The sequence below is a fragment of the Diachasma alloeum genome, unplaced genomic scaffold (assembly GCF_001412515.2).
Source record: "Diachasma alloeum isolate Michigan unplaced genomic scaffold, Dall2.0 Dall_scaffold_00513, whole genome shotgun sequence".
NCBI lineage: Eukaryota > Metazoa > Arthropoda > Insecta > Hymenoptera > Braconidae > Diachasma > Diachasma alloeum.
Genome location: NW_021680645.1, coordinates 451,171 through 470,706, shown reverse-complemented (window position 1 = coordinate 470,706; position 19,536 = coordinate 451,171). Strand labels below are relative to the sequence as shown.

The 19,536-nt window shown below is 37.1% G+C and overlaps 1 protein-coding gene and 1 long non-coding RNA gene across 3 annotated transcripts; one reads left to right on the top strand and one right to left on the bottom strand.

Annotated features, from left to right (window-relative positions):
* Positions 1 to 1,244: 1,244 nt before the first annotated feature.
* LOC107042738 lies at positions 1,245 to 11,968 on the bottom strand. Its single transcript, XR_001461181.2, has 4 exons — positions 11,002 to 11,968; positions 10,261 to 10,945; positions 7,553 to 7,765; positions 1,245 to 1,977 (listed from the first exon to the last, which is right to left on the bottom strand). It is a non-coding gene; the product is annotated as an uncharacterized LOC107042738 (long non-coding RNA).
* Positions 1,813 to 5,250, top strand: LOC107042737 (protein max). 2 transcript variants are annotated; one of them, XM_015263909.2, is made up of 4 exons: positions 1,813 to 2,184; positions 2,351 to 2,410; positions 2,473 to 2,707; positions 4,848 to 5,250. In XM_015263909.2, the coding sequence occupies exons 1-4, from the start codon at positions 2,146 to 2,148 to the stop codon at positions 5,027 to 5,029; spliced, it is 516 nt and encodes a 171-aa protein (XP_015119395.1). In that variant the 5' UTR covers positions 1,813 to 2,145; the 3' UTR covers positions 5,030 to 5,250. The 2 variants fall into 2 exon arrangements, with proteins under 2 accessions (XP_015119395.1, XP_015119394.1); XM_015263908.2 differs by having other exon boundaries at positions 2,351 to 2,413.
* Positions 11,969 to 19,536: the final 7,568 nt, after the last annotated feature.

The following is a 19,536-nucleotide window of genomic DNA, read 5'->3' as shown; positions in this document are numbered from 1 at the left end:
AAAAAATACAAAATTTTTAAAAATTTTAGAATAAATCAGAGTAACGATTATTGCTGTCGCCTTCATTTTAGAACTCGGCCGAAGGGACATCCAAACAAATTTTCAGAAATCAGAACATTTTTTTTAAGAACAAATTTTCAGAAATCAACATTTTTTTAGTTATCGTAAGACAACCCCCTCACCGGGGGCTTCGCCCCCTGGACCCCCCTTTTCTCGTGAGGGGCCTCGCCAGCCCTCCCCCCCCAAACTTCATCACGCACTTATCATATAAAATAGTATACGCAACACGTGCGGACAGCAGGCGGTATCACGGGCGGCTGCGCCGCCCTCGTGAGTAACCGCCTGCTTTCCCCACTAGTTGCGTAATGTACTATTTTAGGTACGCGAACGTCCCTTTTCCACACATCATGATGAAAAATATCATTCGATACTCATGGGAAAAGTGTTTTTTGGCTTGTGGGCAGGGTTGGACATCTGTCGATGACGGAAGTTTTTTACAATGAGATTGTAAAAAGCCCGTAATTTACGTAATAAATGTAAAAAATGTAAAAAACTAGCCGACGTTATCTTTTATCGGAAACGGTGAAGCTTCGCCAAGATATACTTCGCGAGGTTGATAAAAGTCACGAGGTTCATACCTCATCAGGCTCATACGTCTTGGGGGTCACGCCGTGTAAGGGATGAATTTTACAAGGGTCAATCTCATTATCATTAATCTCTATTGAATTCGTCGCGTCATCATCTTTTGCCTTCACATTAACCTATTTCATTCAGCATTCTTAAATGACAAAACTATTCAACTGCTTTGGTAGCTTTTTTTAACGCTTCAGAACAAAATGGTTTTTTTCAGGGACAACTGAACTTTTCCAGGGCTCCAAATAATAAAGAGGAAAATCCAATAAAGCTCAATAGATAATGAGATTGACTTTCTCACAATGGAGATGATTTGTGACTTTGGTCTTTTGCAATGTTTGACCCCCGTGAAATTTACTCTTTATGAGGTATGGGGCTCATGTTTTTGAGTTTCTTAAAATGCCGTGAATCATACCACGTGAGGTAAAATTGTTTTATCGCCGTGTGGCATACAATATTTTATGTCTCTGTGCCCGGAAACCGCGATTTAACCGAGGGAATCGATGTTAGAATCGCAGTTTTATGGACCTGGGGACATAAAATAATTTTTTATGCCTCAAGTACCGACAACTGCGTTCTAACCGAACAAAGTGAAGTTAAAATTCGCGGTTTATCTGTTCTCGGGACAAAATATACTGTTTTTTATCATATTTATGCGTCCAATACTGCGTCATCGACTGTCGGAATAACATAAAACATTCTAGTAACCGAAAAATGCCAGCTTTTCGAAGTAATGTAAAAAATGTAAAAAACCCGTTGAGGTAATTTACGTAAATTACGTCGGTTGTGGAGTTATATCATTCGCCTTCGGCTCGTATTATAAACCTTCCATGAGCCAAAAAACGCGTTTCCGCACTCATATCGAAATATACTAATTCGGACTTTTTGAACAATACTGGGTCGATATAACACAAAAAATCCAAAACTTAAATTTGAATCATTACAAATCTTTCATTTAGAACCAAAAATAGCCAAAGTATTTGGCCATCCTTAATGAAAAATTTAATGCTTGAAAATCCCTCGAAGAATACAGATTACCTAAACTTCATAAAAAATCCTAAGCCTCAAGTGAAGTTTCTTTTGAATTCGTCCTTGAAAATAGTATCAAGACTACTCGCCTAATCCTCTTGGCGCTGGCGTCGAATTCCCAATAATTTTTGTTTCTCTCTCCCTCCTGAATTCACTGCGTACTCCCTGACGTTTGCTATCGTCTCGTGCTCCCTGTGTTTGTTGTTGTGCGAAAAGTCTCAGGATAATCCTCCCCGAGACAATTCCCATGAAATCAGCAAAAATCACGTGAATTTTCACTCGTCCAGAGTCTCCTGTTGATTGTTGTGAGCATACCTTAAGAGTGAAAATTTGGGATAAAATATTTTGGAGTAAATATTGTCCAAATGTTCGATCAGTGGTAGTACAGAGCTACATCAACATCAACACTCACTCGCCTCTGAATCTCGTCATTGTTTGGTGGACTTTTTTATTCATTTTTTTTGTTACTCTAGAAGTGGAAATATGAGTGATGATGACAGGGACATTGATATCGAGAGTGACGTGAGTAGAAAAGAACATAATTGTTAATTATAAATGAGTAAATTATTCATTTGTCAATGATTTTTTAATCATTTATTATGCATTTGTTAATTTACCCATTTTTTTTTGTAAAAAAATAAATAAATAATTAGCTCCGTGTAATTTGCTTTTATAACTTTATTTTTAGGAAGGCGACGACTCCGATTCGAGGCAGAGACAGTCGAACAATCCCCAATACTATTCACAGGTAGTCATTTGATGGAATATAGTTGACGAATTCTTCAACGGAATTGTTTAATTTTATTTCAGGCTGAAAAGAGGGCGCACCATAACGCATTAGAACGTAAACGAAGGGACCACATCAAGGACAGTTTTTCGAGTTTACGCGATACTGTACCATCACTTCAAGGTGAAAAAGTTGCCAGTAGAGCGCAAATACTGAAAAAAGCTGCTGAGTATATTCAGCAGATGAGACGCAAGAATTCCTCACATCAACAGGACATTGAGGATCTCAAGAGACAGAACAATCTGTTGGAATCGCAGAGTATGTCATGTTCCTTGTAATTTTTGTTTTTAATGAGTTGAGCTCGACCTGTCCTAATTAAAAAGGCACGTATCGGGCGAAAATTTTTAAAGACTTCGTCTTGGAATTCAAATTTGCAAAGATTTAATTCAATGTTCTGGCTTAAAAAGATGTATTTCAATTCGTCCCACAAGAAAGGACTATCTCAGCTGAAATTCAATGAGTTGTCAAATTTGATACTAAAATAATAAAGCTTTCGTATGGACAGAGTATGTGAAATATTTCAATTTCACTACTACATAGATATATTTTACCTTTTGCCTTTTTAAATTTCCACTGAAAGAGTACTTTCCTGGGGGAGGCATTGTGGTGCAAATTTTATTATGCAAAGAAACTTACTAGTTAACAAACGTAAAAATGAGTAATATCGATCACATGAACACATAACTCGACTTTCTTCGTATACACTGAGAAAAAAAATATTTTTGCCAAATATTCATTTACTTGAGAGAAGTATTTATTTTTTGAAAATCGTATTTCTCTAATTGAGTAATTCCTAGGCGAGTCTGATTAGGTTTCAATTATGGCCATCATATTGGTCTAGAGGATGACTATGTTGCACATGATCTAGGATGAACTCCTCGAATTATTATTCATTCTTTCTAAACTTCTTTTATTCTAGAGGGAAGTATTAGGATTAATTTTTTTAATGTTGATGATTATTAAAGGAGTTCACTCAAGGTCATTGCTAACATGATCATCTCCTGGAACAATATAATTGTCATAATTAAAACCTAACGATAATTGCCTGGGAATGACTCGATTGGAGAAATATGATATTGAAAAAATAAATACTTCTCAAGTAAATGGATATTTGGCAAGAATAATTTTTTTTCTCAGTGTATGAGAATTTATCAGAACAATTTAACTAGCAATACAAACATGAATGCCATTATATTTTCAACTTATCAATTATTTATACGAGGTATTCCATGTCAAATGAGTTAACGGCTGACTCTCACCCTCTTGGAAATTGATCTCTATTTTTTCTACGATTGAGGCACTAGAAACAATATCTCTCAATTTTTTTCAGATTTTTTTAACAGCCCATTTTGGAGATATGATTGTTTCTTCAATTTTTCGTTTTTTTTTTCGATAACTCCAGTTCTGTTCATCCGATTTTGATTTATGTCACGTTTTATTTCTCTCGTTTTTTTTTCTAGAAATTCCACGAATTTGGTCAAAATACCCCAAAATGGCGTTGATTGACTTTGATTATCAACAGTATGAAGTGAATTTAAATGCATTCCTATATTACATTTCCTTTTTATACATAATCGATGTCGTTTTGGGGTGTTTTGGCCAAATTCGCGGAACCAGGACGAAACTCAACTTGTATGACAGCTCAAAATACTTGTTTTGATTATAAGAGTTACTACTGAAAAAAAGATGAGAAAAATAAAAGGCGGCATAATTTTGAAAATGCGGTATTATGAGCATCTTGGGATTGAAAAAAAAATACCCAAAATCCGAAAAAAATTGAGAGATAGTTTTTCTAGCCCCCCAATTGTAGAAAAATCGAGATCAATTTCCAAAAGAGTGAGGGTCAGCCGTTGACTCATTTGGCATGGAATACCTCATATACTTTTAACTGAACTACTTTGGCACGTGCCAGACGAAAAAATCAGTGTTCCGTCAATTGGAAATGCCATGGAAACCCAACCCAAATGACGGAGTACCCATGTATTGGTAGAAATAATAACTTTCGGATAAAATGAATGCAAAAAAAAGAAGCTTTCGGGTCAATATTAGTCTGGCCTTACGACATTTGATGATTATTAACCCAAGTAACTTCGTTCGGCACGTCAGAGATAATTCAATATTTGATTAAACTTGAATGATATACTATTGTTATATTTTTCTTTCGTTGTCAATTATTTTCTGTACACAATGTTCTTTTTTGCTTTGAATTATTGTGGTTCAGCCTTGGAGACACTTTTTTCACATTTTTAACTCTCGTTTCATGAATTTTTCTGTTGAACTTTTTTTCCTATTGTTATTAGAATAATTTATTAATAGGTCAGTGGATATTTTTTACAATATTGTTACCAAGGCAATTTTTTTTTTATTGGTTTGATGTCTATTTTCCTCTCTTTGTTAGTTCGAACCCTCGAGAAAGCAAAAATAACGGGAAACTTTGCTGCCGAATCGTGTGAAGTTGTGAAAGCAGAGTCCGTTGGAATAGGTAACTACAACGATTCTGAATCAGAATCATCGGACAGTGAAACTGGCCGCGCTATTCGTCATCCGAAGAAACTTAAAATAGCAAGTATGCATCATTAAAAATGAAAAATCATCAACATCCCATGATTTTTCAAAGAAAAAATGTGAAAATATGCAATGAATTATGTGAATTTGAGAGTAATTATAATATCTCGATCTAACGTTATTTTCATAACTTGTTTCTGTAAAGAAAACTTTTGAAATTCATAATCTAAAACCATGTAATGTAGATAATAATTTAAGTGGAGAAATTAAATGGAATCAATGTTTGGTTAGTTGTAGATTGAACCTTTTACTCCACCGATTGACAACCAAAAACACTATTTTTGTACTATTCGTCTCAAAAGCATAGATCAGCATCAATCATTACTTTAGTAATATTTTGAGAAGTTGTACCTTACAATAACTAAAATTTACTTATCTTCATCGAAATTTAAAAAATAATATAATAATTGGTAATTTAAATTTCCCAATTATTAGTTGATAAAATATCTAGGCTCCTATCATGAAGAAAAAACAGACCGTTCGAATCGCATGATGAGTGAAAAACAAATAGAAAGACCATGTATTTTAAGAGGCCTCGGGAGTGAAAAAAAACTACCAAAATGCGGGGAAAACTTTGCTCCCTAAGGTCTCCGCCAATAACGGATGAAAAAGTATACTAAATAGCTCAAAAAATTTGACATTTTTTAGTTTAGAGCATGGGAAGCAATGGATATGATCCGAATTTTCTGAGTGGGTCAAATTATTTTTTAATATATGAGGTAATTGACAGTTCTGAGGGGATTGCCATCTTGCCTAGGAGTGCAGGTGGCGCCGCCTTGTCTGGGGCGGAGAGTCGAAATCAGCGTTTATATTAAAAAATAATTTCAACCCATTCAGAAAATTCGGATTACCCACATTTCTTTCCATCCTCTTAATTAAAAAATAACAAATTTTTTGAGCTATGTTTTATACTTTTCCATGCCTTTTTGGCGGAGAACTTAGGAAGCAAAGCTTTCCCGGCATTTCAGTAGTTTGTTTTTTCTCCCGAGAGCTCTTAAGGATATCCAAGTACTTTGGCTATTTTTTCCAGTAAAATGCCAAAGTGCCTGGTTGGAAATCCCAAGTTCCCCGTTATTTTTTCCAGTAAATGCCTCTAAAGTGTTCTAACTTTTATAGTCGAACATCAGAGCTTTCATTTAAGCCCCATTTGACCCTAACAAAGAACACTAGGTAGGTGTTCGCCCCCGATTGTGATGAAATTTATATATCTTATAGAGGAGGGGTGGGCAACCTCAGGTAAGCTCGGATCGCTAGTCATAAAATCATTAACTGCCCCAACTGCAGGGGTCCCAATCTAATTAGAAGGGTCTCCGTAACCAGCGGTGGTAGGGGTAACGTTGGGAGGGAGTGCATGCAAACCATTTGAATGCAAGTACACTGTATTCGTAAATTTATTTTTAAATTATTTTTCAAAAATTTGGATTATTTATTTTATTGGATTGTTGCCTACTCTTGGCCAGCTTTTTACACTGCACCCGAACAGCGTGTCCTTGATGTTGGAATCAACTAGTAGTGTTCGCTCAAAGTTTTGACAAAAATGAGTCACACGAAATACGCAGCAACATTACTCGACAGCTTGTAATGCCGTTTGAATATCCAAGAAATACAGATAAATGCATTTCAGAGTTCAATTGGTTGAAATGTCAGAAAAACAACTCAATAACATATATTTTTAACAATTATAAACTTAGAACAGTTCTATCATATTCAATTTATTCAAATAAAATTATTCATCAATTGAATAATCATGGAACCAATTAAAAATTAAAAGGAGTGAGTTGTTGAACTTCAATTTCCAGATAAAAAGTTTAATATTTGTTAATTTTTGTCCCTGGAGAACTGGCGATCCATCATTCACAGAAAAATAACTATAATAAAAGAAATATCTTTCAATTGAAAAAATTACAATAAAATCATGCTTTGACATTTCTTAGTTTTTTAAAATTGTTGTGGTTATTTTCAGGGGAAAAAATTAAAAATATTTTCGTTGCAAAGTTGAAAGAAACGCGGAATTTTTATGGATTAAAAAAAAATGGTTTCTCCTCTATTACGATTACTTATTTTTCAACTAAGCTCCTATTAATATTCGAAATATCAAAAAATTCATTGAAATCCGAAAAAAATAGAAACGAACGAAATGGAGTTTTAAATTAATTTGCAGACAATGAAAATGGGTAGTTTACATGATAACGAATTCTTCATATTAAAAAAATGATTATCCAGGAGGAAAATATAATATTCAATAGAGAATACTAAATTCCTAATAAGAAAAATTATTGCTCAAAATTTTATGAAATCATTTCGATTTGAAAGAGGCTGAAAAAATACGAAGTGTCATACTAAAAAATACGTCTGGATCTCTCCTGAAAAAATTTTGTCCTGTGGTCGATAGAGGTGTAGAGTATAATGAATTGAAAATGGAAGATGTCCCCTGGAGTTCACCAGACTGAAGATGCAAGTGAGAATGGCGAATTCACATATGAGATACTTCATCATCATTGGTATCCTTTACTGATTCAATCCTACGCAATTATATACCTTTTGTTTCCAATTCTCCAAGGAAAGCCTTGCCCAAATCCTCTTCTCCTGCTCCTTCTACCTTCTGCTGAGGCTTCACTTTCTTCCCAACTACCGATCCATATCTAACCACCTATCTCCCTCTGGAATCTCTGCTTTCCTTAACAGTAGTGATTTTTCTGCCACGGGATCTCTGTATTTTTTTTTGCAAACAAGTGCTTTCAACTGCGTGCCCTGAAATTGAATGATTAGGGCCTTCCGAGTTAGTGTTAATTGAAGGGGATGGTCATTTGGTTTTCTATAATGTAGCCCCACCACTCATATCGCCGCTGGCTTGCTGCTTATCACTAAATTCCTGATTGGTGTTGTCAGAAGTTAATCTAACTTAATTTAGACTCGGCATATTTTGTTATTTTAATTTCAAAATCTTATTCTGTTTCTTTTCTTATATCCTTTTTCTTTTTCAACACTTGCTGCACACGATATCTCATGCAATGTATTACGAACCCTCTCTGTACTAATGGTACCATGTACCAAAGGCAGTAATAAATTATATAGATATAATGAATTGTAAATAACATGTAAATGAGATAATCTTACAACTTCGATGCTTATATCGTATTTAATGAGATTTTAGTAAGGACATATAAAAATGACATTTTTCGCGATAATAGAAAATCAAATCGGAACAGTAGGCGATAGTGATAAAAATATCAATCCGAATCACTTCTCTTATCTAAAAATAATAATGTAAAACAACATCATAACAGTAAGCGATAGTGATAAAAATATCAATCCCAATGTTTCCTCACTTATTGTATTTAAAAATAACATTTGGTTTTGCAATGCGATTTTTCTTACTGCATCTTTCGATTAATCATTCCCTGAGCTTTTTATGGTTATAATAATGAGTGAACACTTGTAATTTGACCCTGAGTATTCCTCCGAAACTACTTCCGGTCTATTCCTTATCCGGACTCCTTCAACCCCCCAGGGTTTAACCCATTGCGCCACCAAGCTCACGAAAAGTATCGGTGGTGAGGAAAAGTGATGGTGGTGGGGGACTAACCAACGAGTACGCGCAACATGGCTGTGTGCGACTGCGGCCGAGTGTTGGTGCGTTGATGAGTTCCTCACCACACCGACTGTCAGGCCCGTATCCACCTTTTCACTGCGACGGGCGTATGGCTGTTTTTTGTGTTCCATAATTGTTTTTCCTTCAAAACTCATTTCTACTCTATTATTTATTTCTTTTGTGAATTGATTCGTGATCAAGAGTTATGTGAACAAACTAGGAAGTTGGAAATCTAGTTTTAAGGTTACGTTAGGTAAGTCTGTTGACATGGTTCGAGATTTCTGTCTTTCGTTTGCTTCTTCCAAATAGAAAATTGAACTACAAATCAACCAAATATCATAGTCAAACTCAAATTGTATATGTATTGGATATTGTATTTTTTTTTATCATTCCGAGACATGGAAAACGGTGCAAACATTGATACTATATTCTTTCTCTCGCTCAGTTCATCTCTTCCCCTTTATTATTATCAAATTGATTCCCAATTATTCTTTATCTGATTATTGAATATTTCATATTTTTGTCCATTTGGAGATAGTCAAAACGCTGAAAACGTTGACGTGGTTTTTTTCCCTTGTACGGTTGTTTTTTTCTCAAAATTATTAAATTATCATAATTTCAAATGATGGAAAAAAGAATNAAAAAAAGAATAATTTATTTTTTTTCGCTCATAACCATTATATTAATTGTAAATTATTGTTCCGCAGTTGAGTTTAGTCATTCCATTCTTAGATTTTCCTACTGATTCATAGAAAAGAAATCACTTTTGTCAATTTCGTTTTGCAAAATTAAATTTTGATGATCCCAAATACTGAGGTAACGTATTTTTTTATTGTTGTATTCAGTGACTTNTTCCCGTTTTTCTCTCTCAACGCTAGCGCCTATGATTTTTGAACGGTACCGCACATACGTGCCTGGGCGCACCATCCCCACCTCTGTCGCTCCGCGTGGAGCTATAGAGTGGAGACAGACGATGGTGGCGCAATGGGTTAATATTATTTTGGGCGCCAAGTGATGCTTTTGTTACCCAGGCATCACCGGACTGGGCCTACCCGGGATTTCGCGCCCTCGGGTAAGGATAAGGACCCTCCTGACTCTTCTTACCGGATTTTCATGACCAGATCCAGGCCTGGCGCACGGACTAAGCGATCTTTTCTCTCGGTTTCTGGTACCCAGGTCCGTTACTAGGATGGGCTGGTGCATCGGCACCTGGTCCCACTGATCTTAACTCTACTAGCCTAAACTTTGGGTGGATTGGAGAATAGGGGAGCAAGGTTACGAGCCGCGGCTGTTCAGTGTGTGGGTTTGGTAGAGATGGCGGGGTTCTGGGGTCAACTATCGCTACAGAAACTACTCTCCAACCCAGATTATATATTAGATTTATTCTTAAGCCCGGTGGCTTGGCGCAGTGGGTAAGTTCGTTGCCTCACATGCGAAAGGTTCCGAGTTCAAATCTCGGCCGGGTAGAATGGTGCGATATAACCATTTAAAGTCTTGATCATCATCGCAGTATACCCTAACCGGGCCGAAGCGATGTAAAATAACGATAAAAAAAAACATTCTTACATTCCGGTATTATCACAAGGCGGTTTTCTATTTTCGTATATTCGCATTAAATTTCTGGGACTCGGGGATCCGTATGACTCGCACTCACCCGTTTATTGTGCTCTGGTTTCGGATGGATTTCAGCCGCAGGACTTCTAGTTTGTCTCCTCTTGTAGCACATTCAATCAATTCTCACTCGCGAATTGTCCCTAGCTTGTCCCGACCTCGTACTGGTGCGCGACTTCTAGGTACAGACTTGGGTATTTTCTAGGGCGATAGTAGGGCTAGCCTCCATATTCTCACTGACTCAGGCCATAGGGCATGCACCGGTCAGGGATGGCCGGGCCTTACGCTCGGGGCAGGTGCCGCTCAAGCGTCCCAACCGCTTCTCTCGGCTCTTCGCACTCGACTGCCTTCCTTTTCTTTTTTTATCATTTTCCTTTCGTATCATTTTTCCCTCGTTGCAGGTTTAGGATGAGGAAGGGGATTCGTGTTTTACCCCGTGATACTAAGACACTTTACTTTTCCCAGGTACCCCTGAATTGAGTCCTTGAGTTATTGCAGGGCTTCCTGTATTTCCCAGCATCACTAATGTGTAGGGCGCGGGTTGTCGGTCCGACCTAAGCACTCATCCCCTTCCTCTCAGATCGATGCCTGGTCCAGCTTTCTTCCTGCCTCATGCATCGTCGCCGTCCGATAACTGCGGTTATGCTGATGCGGGGCTTGTTTCTGTGGAGTCCCTCGCCTGCGTTCCTTACGTAGATTCCCTGTGTCCTATCGTCCCTGTTCTTTTCCTTAAATTTTCCCTATCCTTATTCTGGTGACTATAAATAGACTATAATTTACTAACCTGTTCGCAGCGGCCATCCTTCTTTACCTGAGAGAAGATTCCAGCATGCTTTTTCTTATCCTTCAGGCAAATAATCATCAGCGCGTAAGGTGTAACTGCTAGATTCTGCGTCACCTTTTTTCTATTTTGGGATGATTTTTGGGATTGTTGCGTAAGTAGGCTTCTATTTCTATTCTATTCGTAATTGGTTATATCCTCTAACAGCAGTAGAGGCAAGCACCATTTCTCCTCCAAGTAATTGATGGTTATGGTTACACCCCCCAGGGGGCAGTACCGAATAGTTCAAATTCTCAATTCTTTTCTCTTTCAAATTCAAAATACATCACAGGTGAAACATGATCAAAACAACACCATCTATCCAATGCTTCGGGAAATCCCGAAATCAGGATATTTCATTTCAAATATTTTTCACTCGGTTTGATAGAACCTTGATGATTGATGTTTACATTCGTGTGTCCTTGGTGTAAGAATAGATGTTATTCAATGGTATCCGCGATGTTTTGTGTCCATTATATGAATTCCGATCGATCTTTCCCGAGAATTAAAATCCAAAATATTGTTCTTTCACCAAATCTCCAATTTTAATTCCGCAAAAAGTTGAACTGAATTTACAAAATTAAATTTCCTTCAAAGATAATTCCACGGCTAGTATAGAAATCTTGAAAGAATTTATTCGGAACTTCCACTTTCAGCACACTTTAAATCTGATCTTCGATTTTATTTCCACTGATTCTATATACTGCGGAGTTCGTTGGTAGTCTTTAAGACTACTATTAATTCTCGGAGAGCCAAAAAGAAAGGAAAAGAAGAGGAAGGAAGGAAAAGAAGGAGCAGAAAGGAAAAGAAGAAAGGAAAATGGAAAAAAAGGAATAGATGTTAAAGAAACAGGATATGTTCCCAACTCGGGCTAGAATATCCTGTAGTACGGAGCGACCGAGTGAACCGCTCCGCTTGGCGTCTCCCAACGAACTCCACGTAAGTAGGCTTTTCCTTCTCTTGCCCTTTATTTGCTCCCAGTCCGGCGGTTTGGCAGGCAGCTTGGTAGGTGTCACTACCTTCGCCGCCACCTCCTGCTGCTTTTGCTTCTTCGGATCTTGGATGCCCATCCCAGGTGAGCGTTTCAAGTTTCGCTTCCTCCGTTTCTCTGTCCGGATTTTACGCTCAGTCTGTTCGGAGTCCTACACCGTTGTTTCGGAGTCCGTTCGTAAAGACAGGATTTGTGATAGTGCTTTCATCTCTACTCGCAACGACTTAGTATTGGACCCATGCCACTTTACGGCACCGGAGCTCCCTGAAGCTACCGATGAACCTTTCTATCACCCCTGCCTGCTGACGCTACTGGGTATCCGACTCCCTGCACCGTGATCGATTTATCTAATGCATGTAATTGGTATTTTCCATTTTTGTGGTAAAGTCAATGTATTCGCGATAACTCAAAAAAATCGAGACAAAAATTTGAAATTGGTAGAATTGTAACTATTGCTATATTGAAGGATGGGATTGTGAATAGGCGAAATCGATTGAGAAGTTTCGGAGATAATGAGATTTTAGTAAAAAAACTGTTACAGTCAGGTTTTAATTTTTTTTTCGAAACACTCATTTAAGCCTTCAACAGGCTGGGCCGTCTACTTGAATACAACACCCTAAGAGCTCATGTGAAAATGAATTGCATTGCATGAAACTTTCATGTTAAACAAAATAATGAAATACAAAAATCGACTCATGTGTATCTTTCGATCTCGAAAAATAATGTAAACTCAAGAAGTTGAACAATTGAAAATGTTTCTGCCTTGTCACTTTATCATGAAGATTCCTTCAATGGCTCTTCTGGCCGATTTTTCTCGATGCTGTGAATTGATTCCTTTCGAAAAAACATTGATTATTCTTACCCTGGTAAAACAGTCCGATTATTTCCGACTGGGTGATGAAAAATGAATCGGCGTTAATGATGTTTCCGTCTTTGCCCGTTAAATTCCGATTGGCTGGTAGGTAGAGTTTGGAGTTTGAGAAAATTATGAGAATTAATGGGAACAATCTAGTGATCGGAGGCAGGAGGAGGGCAGAAGCGTGGGAATATAAAGGAGAAATGCTGGAGGTAGTACATAAATTCAAATATTTGGGCTTTTGGTTTACGACAAGAAACACCTACTTAAAGCACTCAAGGAAGCTGGCAGGGAAGGCGCAGAAGCTAATAAATAAGGCGTGGGGGAAAATGACGAGGAGAAGACTGGAGAGTTTGAGGAGGCTCTACTTCATGGGAGTGACGGTGAAGGTAGCAGCGCTGTATGGAGTGGAGCTGTGGGGATGGAGACAGGAAGGAGTGGAAAGGGTACAAAAGAAGTATGTGAAGGCTAGCATGGGGTTAGCAAGGAACACACCGGATTATATTTGGAAAGTGGAGGCAGGGATAAGCAGCATAAAAGGAAGCAAGGAGGAGAGCGGCGACATTCTTAATCAAGGTGGGCAAAATGGAGGACAGATGGCCGAGGAAGTGCCTGAGAGAGGAGCTGAGGGACGTGAGGAACGGCCAACCTACGAGGTGAGGAAGAGAAGTACAGGCGAGTTCGAGAAGGTTAGGAGAGGGCGAGTTTATGGAGCATCTATAGGCAGGTAATTTGGAAGAGGCAGAAAAGCGGGTGACGGAGATGGTTGAAATAGGGGAAGATCAGGAGAGGTAAAACGACTGGGAGAGGATAGAAAAGTCGAAATACTGTGATTACTACAGGGAGATCAAAGAAGACATACCGATGAGTGAGTACTGGCCAAACAGGAAGCTGAAGGTGGAGCAGAAAATGGTGTTGGCAAGGTGGAGGTGCGGAAACGCATTAATAGGAGGAAAGAAAGGAATGGTAAAGGACACCTGTAGAGTATGCGGGAGGGAATCAGAAACGCTCGAGCATGTGGTAAGCTGTAAAGAGACCTTGAAGAGATTAGGACCTGAGGTTGAGGAATGGTGGAGGAAATGGAGGAAAGGTAGTAATGGAGGCAATGGAGGAGAATGACGGAAATGCTGAGGGAGCCACCTACGAAAAAGTTATGTGATAGACTGGGGAAGATGGAGAAGGTGCTGAGAGAGGCAGGAGAGAGAAAGGCAAGTTGAAGGAGGTAGTTAAATAAGTTGAGGAGAAAGAAGGAGTCGAGAACAGGCGACAGAACAAGGAGAAAACGAAGGAAGGAGCTCGGAAGCAGGAGGAGGAAGTGATTTTAAAATCCAAAAACTATGCAAATGTGATACAAGAGACTTAGGTGATATTAAACTAATAAAAAATGAATAAATATATGAAGTAGACTATAAGTGAGTAGGTAAACAAGAAAATAACACGAGATTAGAGATAAAAAAAAAGAGTATGGGAGGCTTGTGTGGATGTGAAACAAAGAAAACTTTTGTAACATCAAGGAAATAAATTGAAAATTTTGATTAAAAAATATTTAAATGAGCAATAAATATTAAAGATTGATATGAGCAATATGAGATTTATCAACCACTGTTTTTAAAAGTAATCGGACGATAACGGCCACATACCCTTGATCCTATTAATTCTCACAGTTTTCTCCAACTCCAAACTCTACCTACCACCCAGCGAAATTTAACGGGCAAATACAGAAACATCATTAACGCTGATTCATTTTTTATCACACAGTCGGAAATAATCGGACTATTTTACGGAATTACAAAGGAGTTGGTGATAGAAAACGATTAGACGGATCAAGCTATCACAAGGATCAAACAGAAGCAATCACAGGAGTCAATCTATCTTGAGGATCGAACCGGAAGCCACGTAAATTAACAGAAAAATGAAATACTCATAAGGGGCTAGCAATCATAAGGGCCTTACAGTAGTCATAAAGGTCCAACGGGAGAGGCAGGCATAATGATTAGTAGGTCAAGGTCAAGATCAGACTGAACTTTCTACATAATCATTATTAATTCATGAGTTTCAGAGATGAAATGGAAAATATGTAGAACTTTTATCGTTGATTTTTGTATTAGACTACCATTAAAGTTCTTTGTTGTACACGAAGTAACATGGAACTTTGAAGATTTCATCGACCAGTGGACAAAACAGGAAAACCAAGACCACTGTTGCTGCATGCAACTTCCTGTTATGAGAAACTTCACTAATTAATTAAATACTTGAATCAACGATAAAACTTCTCTCCATTCCTTCGAGAAATTCTCTTATTCATCAACAATTGTTTTTAAATTTAGTTCTTCGTCTTTCCTGCCTTTCCCTTTTGGTCCTCGAGATGCATTATGATCTGGAAATAACTTCTTTCGAAACAGATGACGACCTTAGAGGTTAATCTTGAAATTTTTTTCTTTCTAATTAAATTTTTTTTTTCAAAATGGTGCTAAAAACATTGCTCATCGCTAGTAATGACCTTTCCCCCCACAATTTTTTGATGATTTTCACATAAAGGGTCTAGCCAGATAAGCATGGTGAATCTGCCGTCAGCGAATTTCAATGCGGCAATTTTTTCACATATTAATCACCTTAAAAAATAATTCTGTGCAAAATTTCAGATCATTATATATTGATTCTCTGAATTTTATGGCCAAAAAAGCCTTTTTTTCAACTTCATTATTTTTTGTGTACTTGAAAGCTATTTAAAAATCTGAAAAAATTCTGGAAAACCAAAAACATCTTACAATTGACGGGACAAGTTTCTATTATATTTTTTATTGCTGAATTATATTTTTAATCGACACTTCTTTCTTTAAAAAAATAATTCTCATAGGTACAGATTTTTCTACCACTTTGACAAAAATTGATGAAATTCTAGCTTCAATTCCCTATATTTAAAAAAAAAAGTTCTAAAATTCCACTTGCAACTCATTTAAAAATAAAAAAAAATAAAAACGATGAATTTTCGCGATTTTCACTAGAGATCTTTCCATGAGTATCTCTACAGATCTGTTGTTTGATTATTATGACTAGACTAGTATTGCGATATATCATATTTCTATAGGATAGCAACTACGGGGCCAAATAACTAGTGAAGCGGGAAAACGATTAAAGTCGACTTACAGGGTGTCCCATAGGAATGTGTGAAAACTAAACTCATCTGCTGACTCATCCAAAATAACCTTGACTCTCTACGTTTGTGTTACGTTTACTAGGGACCAGTCAGTTTTATTTCAACTGTGGCAGGAGCCTTAGTTTGTTAGCAGTAATGAGTGATTTGACAATTCAAGAAAAAAGATATCTCATCGAGTGCTTCTATTCGAGGGAAAAAAAATTGTGAAGCTTTTAGGGGGTTCCGTACTAAATTTGGATCCAAACGAGTTGCTAGCGAAACCACTTTGAGGAGGTTAGAATAAATTTGTTTTCATATTGAGTGTGACACAACAAAACACATTACAGATTTTCGTAGAAATCCCGTTGGTTTCTAGTCATGATAATATTCTTTTTCTAGAATAATTGAAAATTTCGAGGAATACGGCACTTTGGATGATCGTAGACCTACTCTTCCAGATCCCTCATTCTGTGCTGCAACAGAGGAAAAGGTTGATGAAGTTGAACAGTATTTCAAGGCAAATCCCAACTCATCCATTCGGAGAGCCGCTCAAGATTTAAAATTGACCAAATCAACGTTGCATCGGATCCTCCGTTTTTTTGAAACTTCATCCATATAAAATATTGATGTATCAGTGTTTGACAGAGGAGGCGATTCTGAGACGAAAGGAATTTTGTGAAAGAAGGACACAAATGTTCGAAAATGGCGAGCTGCATGAAACAGCAATTATTTTTTCTGACGAGGCACACTTTTGGCTAGACAGCTACGTGAACAAAAATAATTTGAGATTTTGGGGATCTGAAAAACTAATTTTTTGGTTACGAAATCTGCTCATCCACAGAAAGTCACTGTTTGGGCTGCTCTGTCCATGAAGGGTGTTTATCTACATTTTTTCGAATCTACCATTACCGGGAATGAGTACAAAAGAATGTTAGAAACAAAATTCTTCCCTCATGCGAGAAAAAGAGGGCTTGTCAATGGGTTTTATTTTATGCAGGATGGAGCAGCTCCCCACCNGAAGGGTGTTTATCTACATTTTTTCGAATCTACCGTTACCGGGAATGAGTACAAAAGAATGTTAAAAAGTAAATTCTTCCCTCATGTGAGAAAAAGAGGGCTTGTTAATGGGTTTTATTTTATGCAGGATGGAGCAGCTCCCCACCACGAAGTTTTTGAAATTCTTAATACAGTTTATCGCGGTCGAGTTCTTGGTTTGGGATATCCAAAATTTTGTGGAGGGGGAATAAATTGGTCACCCTATTCACCAGATTTGAATCCGTGTGATTATTTCCTGTGGGGTTACATAAAAGATTCTTGTTACGCAAGCAAGCCAAAAACAATCGAAAATTTGATAAAAAACATTAAAAAGACTGGTCACGGTATTCCACAGGAAACATTAGAACGTGTATTCCACGGTTTTAGGAAACGTTTGGATTATTGCGCCAGTGTTGACGGCTCTCATTTCGAAAACATTTACGATTAATCGCACTTATCACGTACAATTTTTGTAAGCTACTATTTTTGTTGGGTGAATTACATATTTCAATAATGAATATACGGTGAAATAAAAATGACAACTCTCCTCAGGAACTGTATTCCTTCTTTGTCCCTGTTTCCAGTAAAAAGAAATAATCAAACAGTTTTCACACATTCCCATGGGACACCCTGTAGCTCTCATCTAAATTGTCGAGGAATGTCTCCGACTCTAAGGGAGATGCGAAATTTTTGTGGTGAACTTTTTTGTAACTCATAATCATCTCTACAAAAAAAAAAAGAGAAAAATTTTGCTATCCGGGAAGATGAACAACCAAGTGGGAAGAACGAGCTAAATGATCAGAAGGGTTGAATGGAAGAGATGAGTAAAATGATCGAACGGAACATATAGGCCAAACGGGAGCGAGTAAGCTGAATAATATTGACAAAAATGAGCAAAACAAATGAGTATATAATCAAGAGGATCGAATCCTAAATCCAGAGATTTTCAAAATTATTGGATATTTATTATTGGATAAGAATCCCGAGTGTGCAGCACGAGGAATTATCTGCAAACTTGACAAACTCGTTTCTTTGCAGGGGAGCTTCAAGGAAATATACGATAAATTTTGAAGGCCGAGGGGTACACGGATCATAATTTCCTCAATTCTGACATTCGCCGAAAGAGGTGCCGTGTTTGGGGTTACATGACACTTTTCACCAAAATGCCAGGCATATCCTTCAAAAGAAGGGAATATAATTAATAGGCAACTGTGGAATTATCAGTCTCATAATTCACCCGTGGCCCGGTGATTTATCAAAACAAAACTGATGTGGAGGTGTCACATGATTCTGAATACTGTACTCTGATTGGACGAAATTAGAATGGAGGCAACTATCAAAAAATCTTTTAAAAAATGCTCCCTCGAACTGGTATTCTCCGCGAAGGGAGTTAAAAACTGTTGAATTTTATTTTTTCAACCGAGAAGAACATCTATGGGCTAACATCAATTAGCCCATAGTAATTAATTACTCCCTATATGACTCCTATAGAAATCCTTCCTTAAAGCTTTTTTTTCAATGAAGCAAAGAGTCAACATGATAATTTGGTTTTATTGCCAAATTTTCATTCATTAAATATTTTTTCCCGTCCACTATTTACCCGGAGAAGAGCGTTCAATTACGAATGTAATAATGTAATGGATTTTATCATAGATTCCGTACAAAGCCTGCTTGTCCTCGTTTTTGGTTTCTTTTTTCAATTCAATTTTTTTGGGATGCAAGATTTGCCTCATGGTAGAGATTTCATCATGTTTGACGCCTATTCGACTGATTTCTTCGGAGCTTTTCAAATCCAAATTTGACAGAAATCGAAATTTAAATGAGAGTTCCATTTTGACTCAAAGTTTCACCATACTCTGCGTTTCATTTTACCCCGCAGTTGCTCTCCTATAAAAGTATGATATGTCTCAATACTAGTCTAGTCATAATAATTAATCACCAGACATATAGAGATGATTCATAGAAGGGTTTGTAGTGAAAAACGCGAAAATTTATCGTTTTTATTTTTTTTAAATGTGTTGCAGGTGGAAACTTTGAACTTTTTTGCTTTGAAAATGTAGAGAATTGAGGCTAGAATCACGTCAATTCTCGTCAAAGTGGTAGAACAATTTGTACGTATAAGAATGATTTTTTTAAAGAAAAAAGTGTCCATTAAAAATATAATTTAGCAATAAAAAATGAAATAAAATTTTTTTTCCTTCAATTCTGAGATGTTTTGGATTTTTCAGAATTTTTTAGATTTCTAAATAGCTTTTAAGTACGCAAAAAATAATAAAATTGAAAATAAAAACAGTTTTTCAGCCATGAAAATTCAGGGAATCAATATAATTATCTGAAATTTTGCACAGAATTGTTTTTTTAGGTGATGAATATGTGAAAAAATTGTCGCATTGAAATGCGCTGGGGACAGTTCATCATGCTTATCCGGCTAGACGCTTTCACATTTTTCTGTACCGGAAGTAATTGAATTGAAACTTTTCA

What these genes read in the sequence shown, in the direction of transcription:
- LOC107042737 (XM_015263908.2), top strand. Translation starts at nt 2,146, where the DNA reads ATGAGTGATGATGACAGGGACATTGATATCGAGAGTGAC. An exon ending in ACATTGATATCGAGAGTGAC is followed by an intron (nt 2,185 to 2,350) that starts GTGAGTAGAAAA and finishes CTTTATTTTTAG; the next exon opens with GAAGGCGACGACTCCGATTC. An exon ending in CCCAATACTATTCACAGGTA is followed by an intron (nt 2,414 to 2,472) that starts GTCATTTGATGG and finishes ATTTTATTTCAG; the next exon opens with GCTGAAAAGAGGGCGCACCA.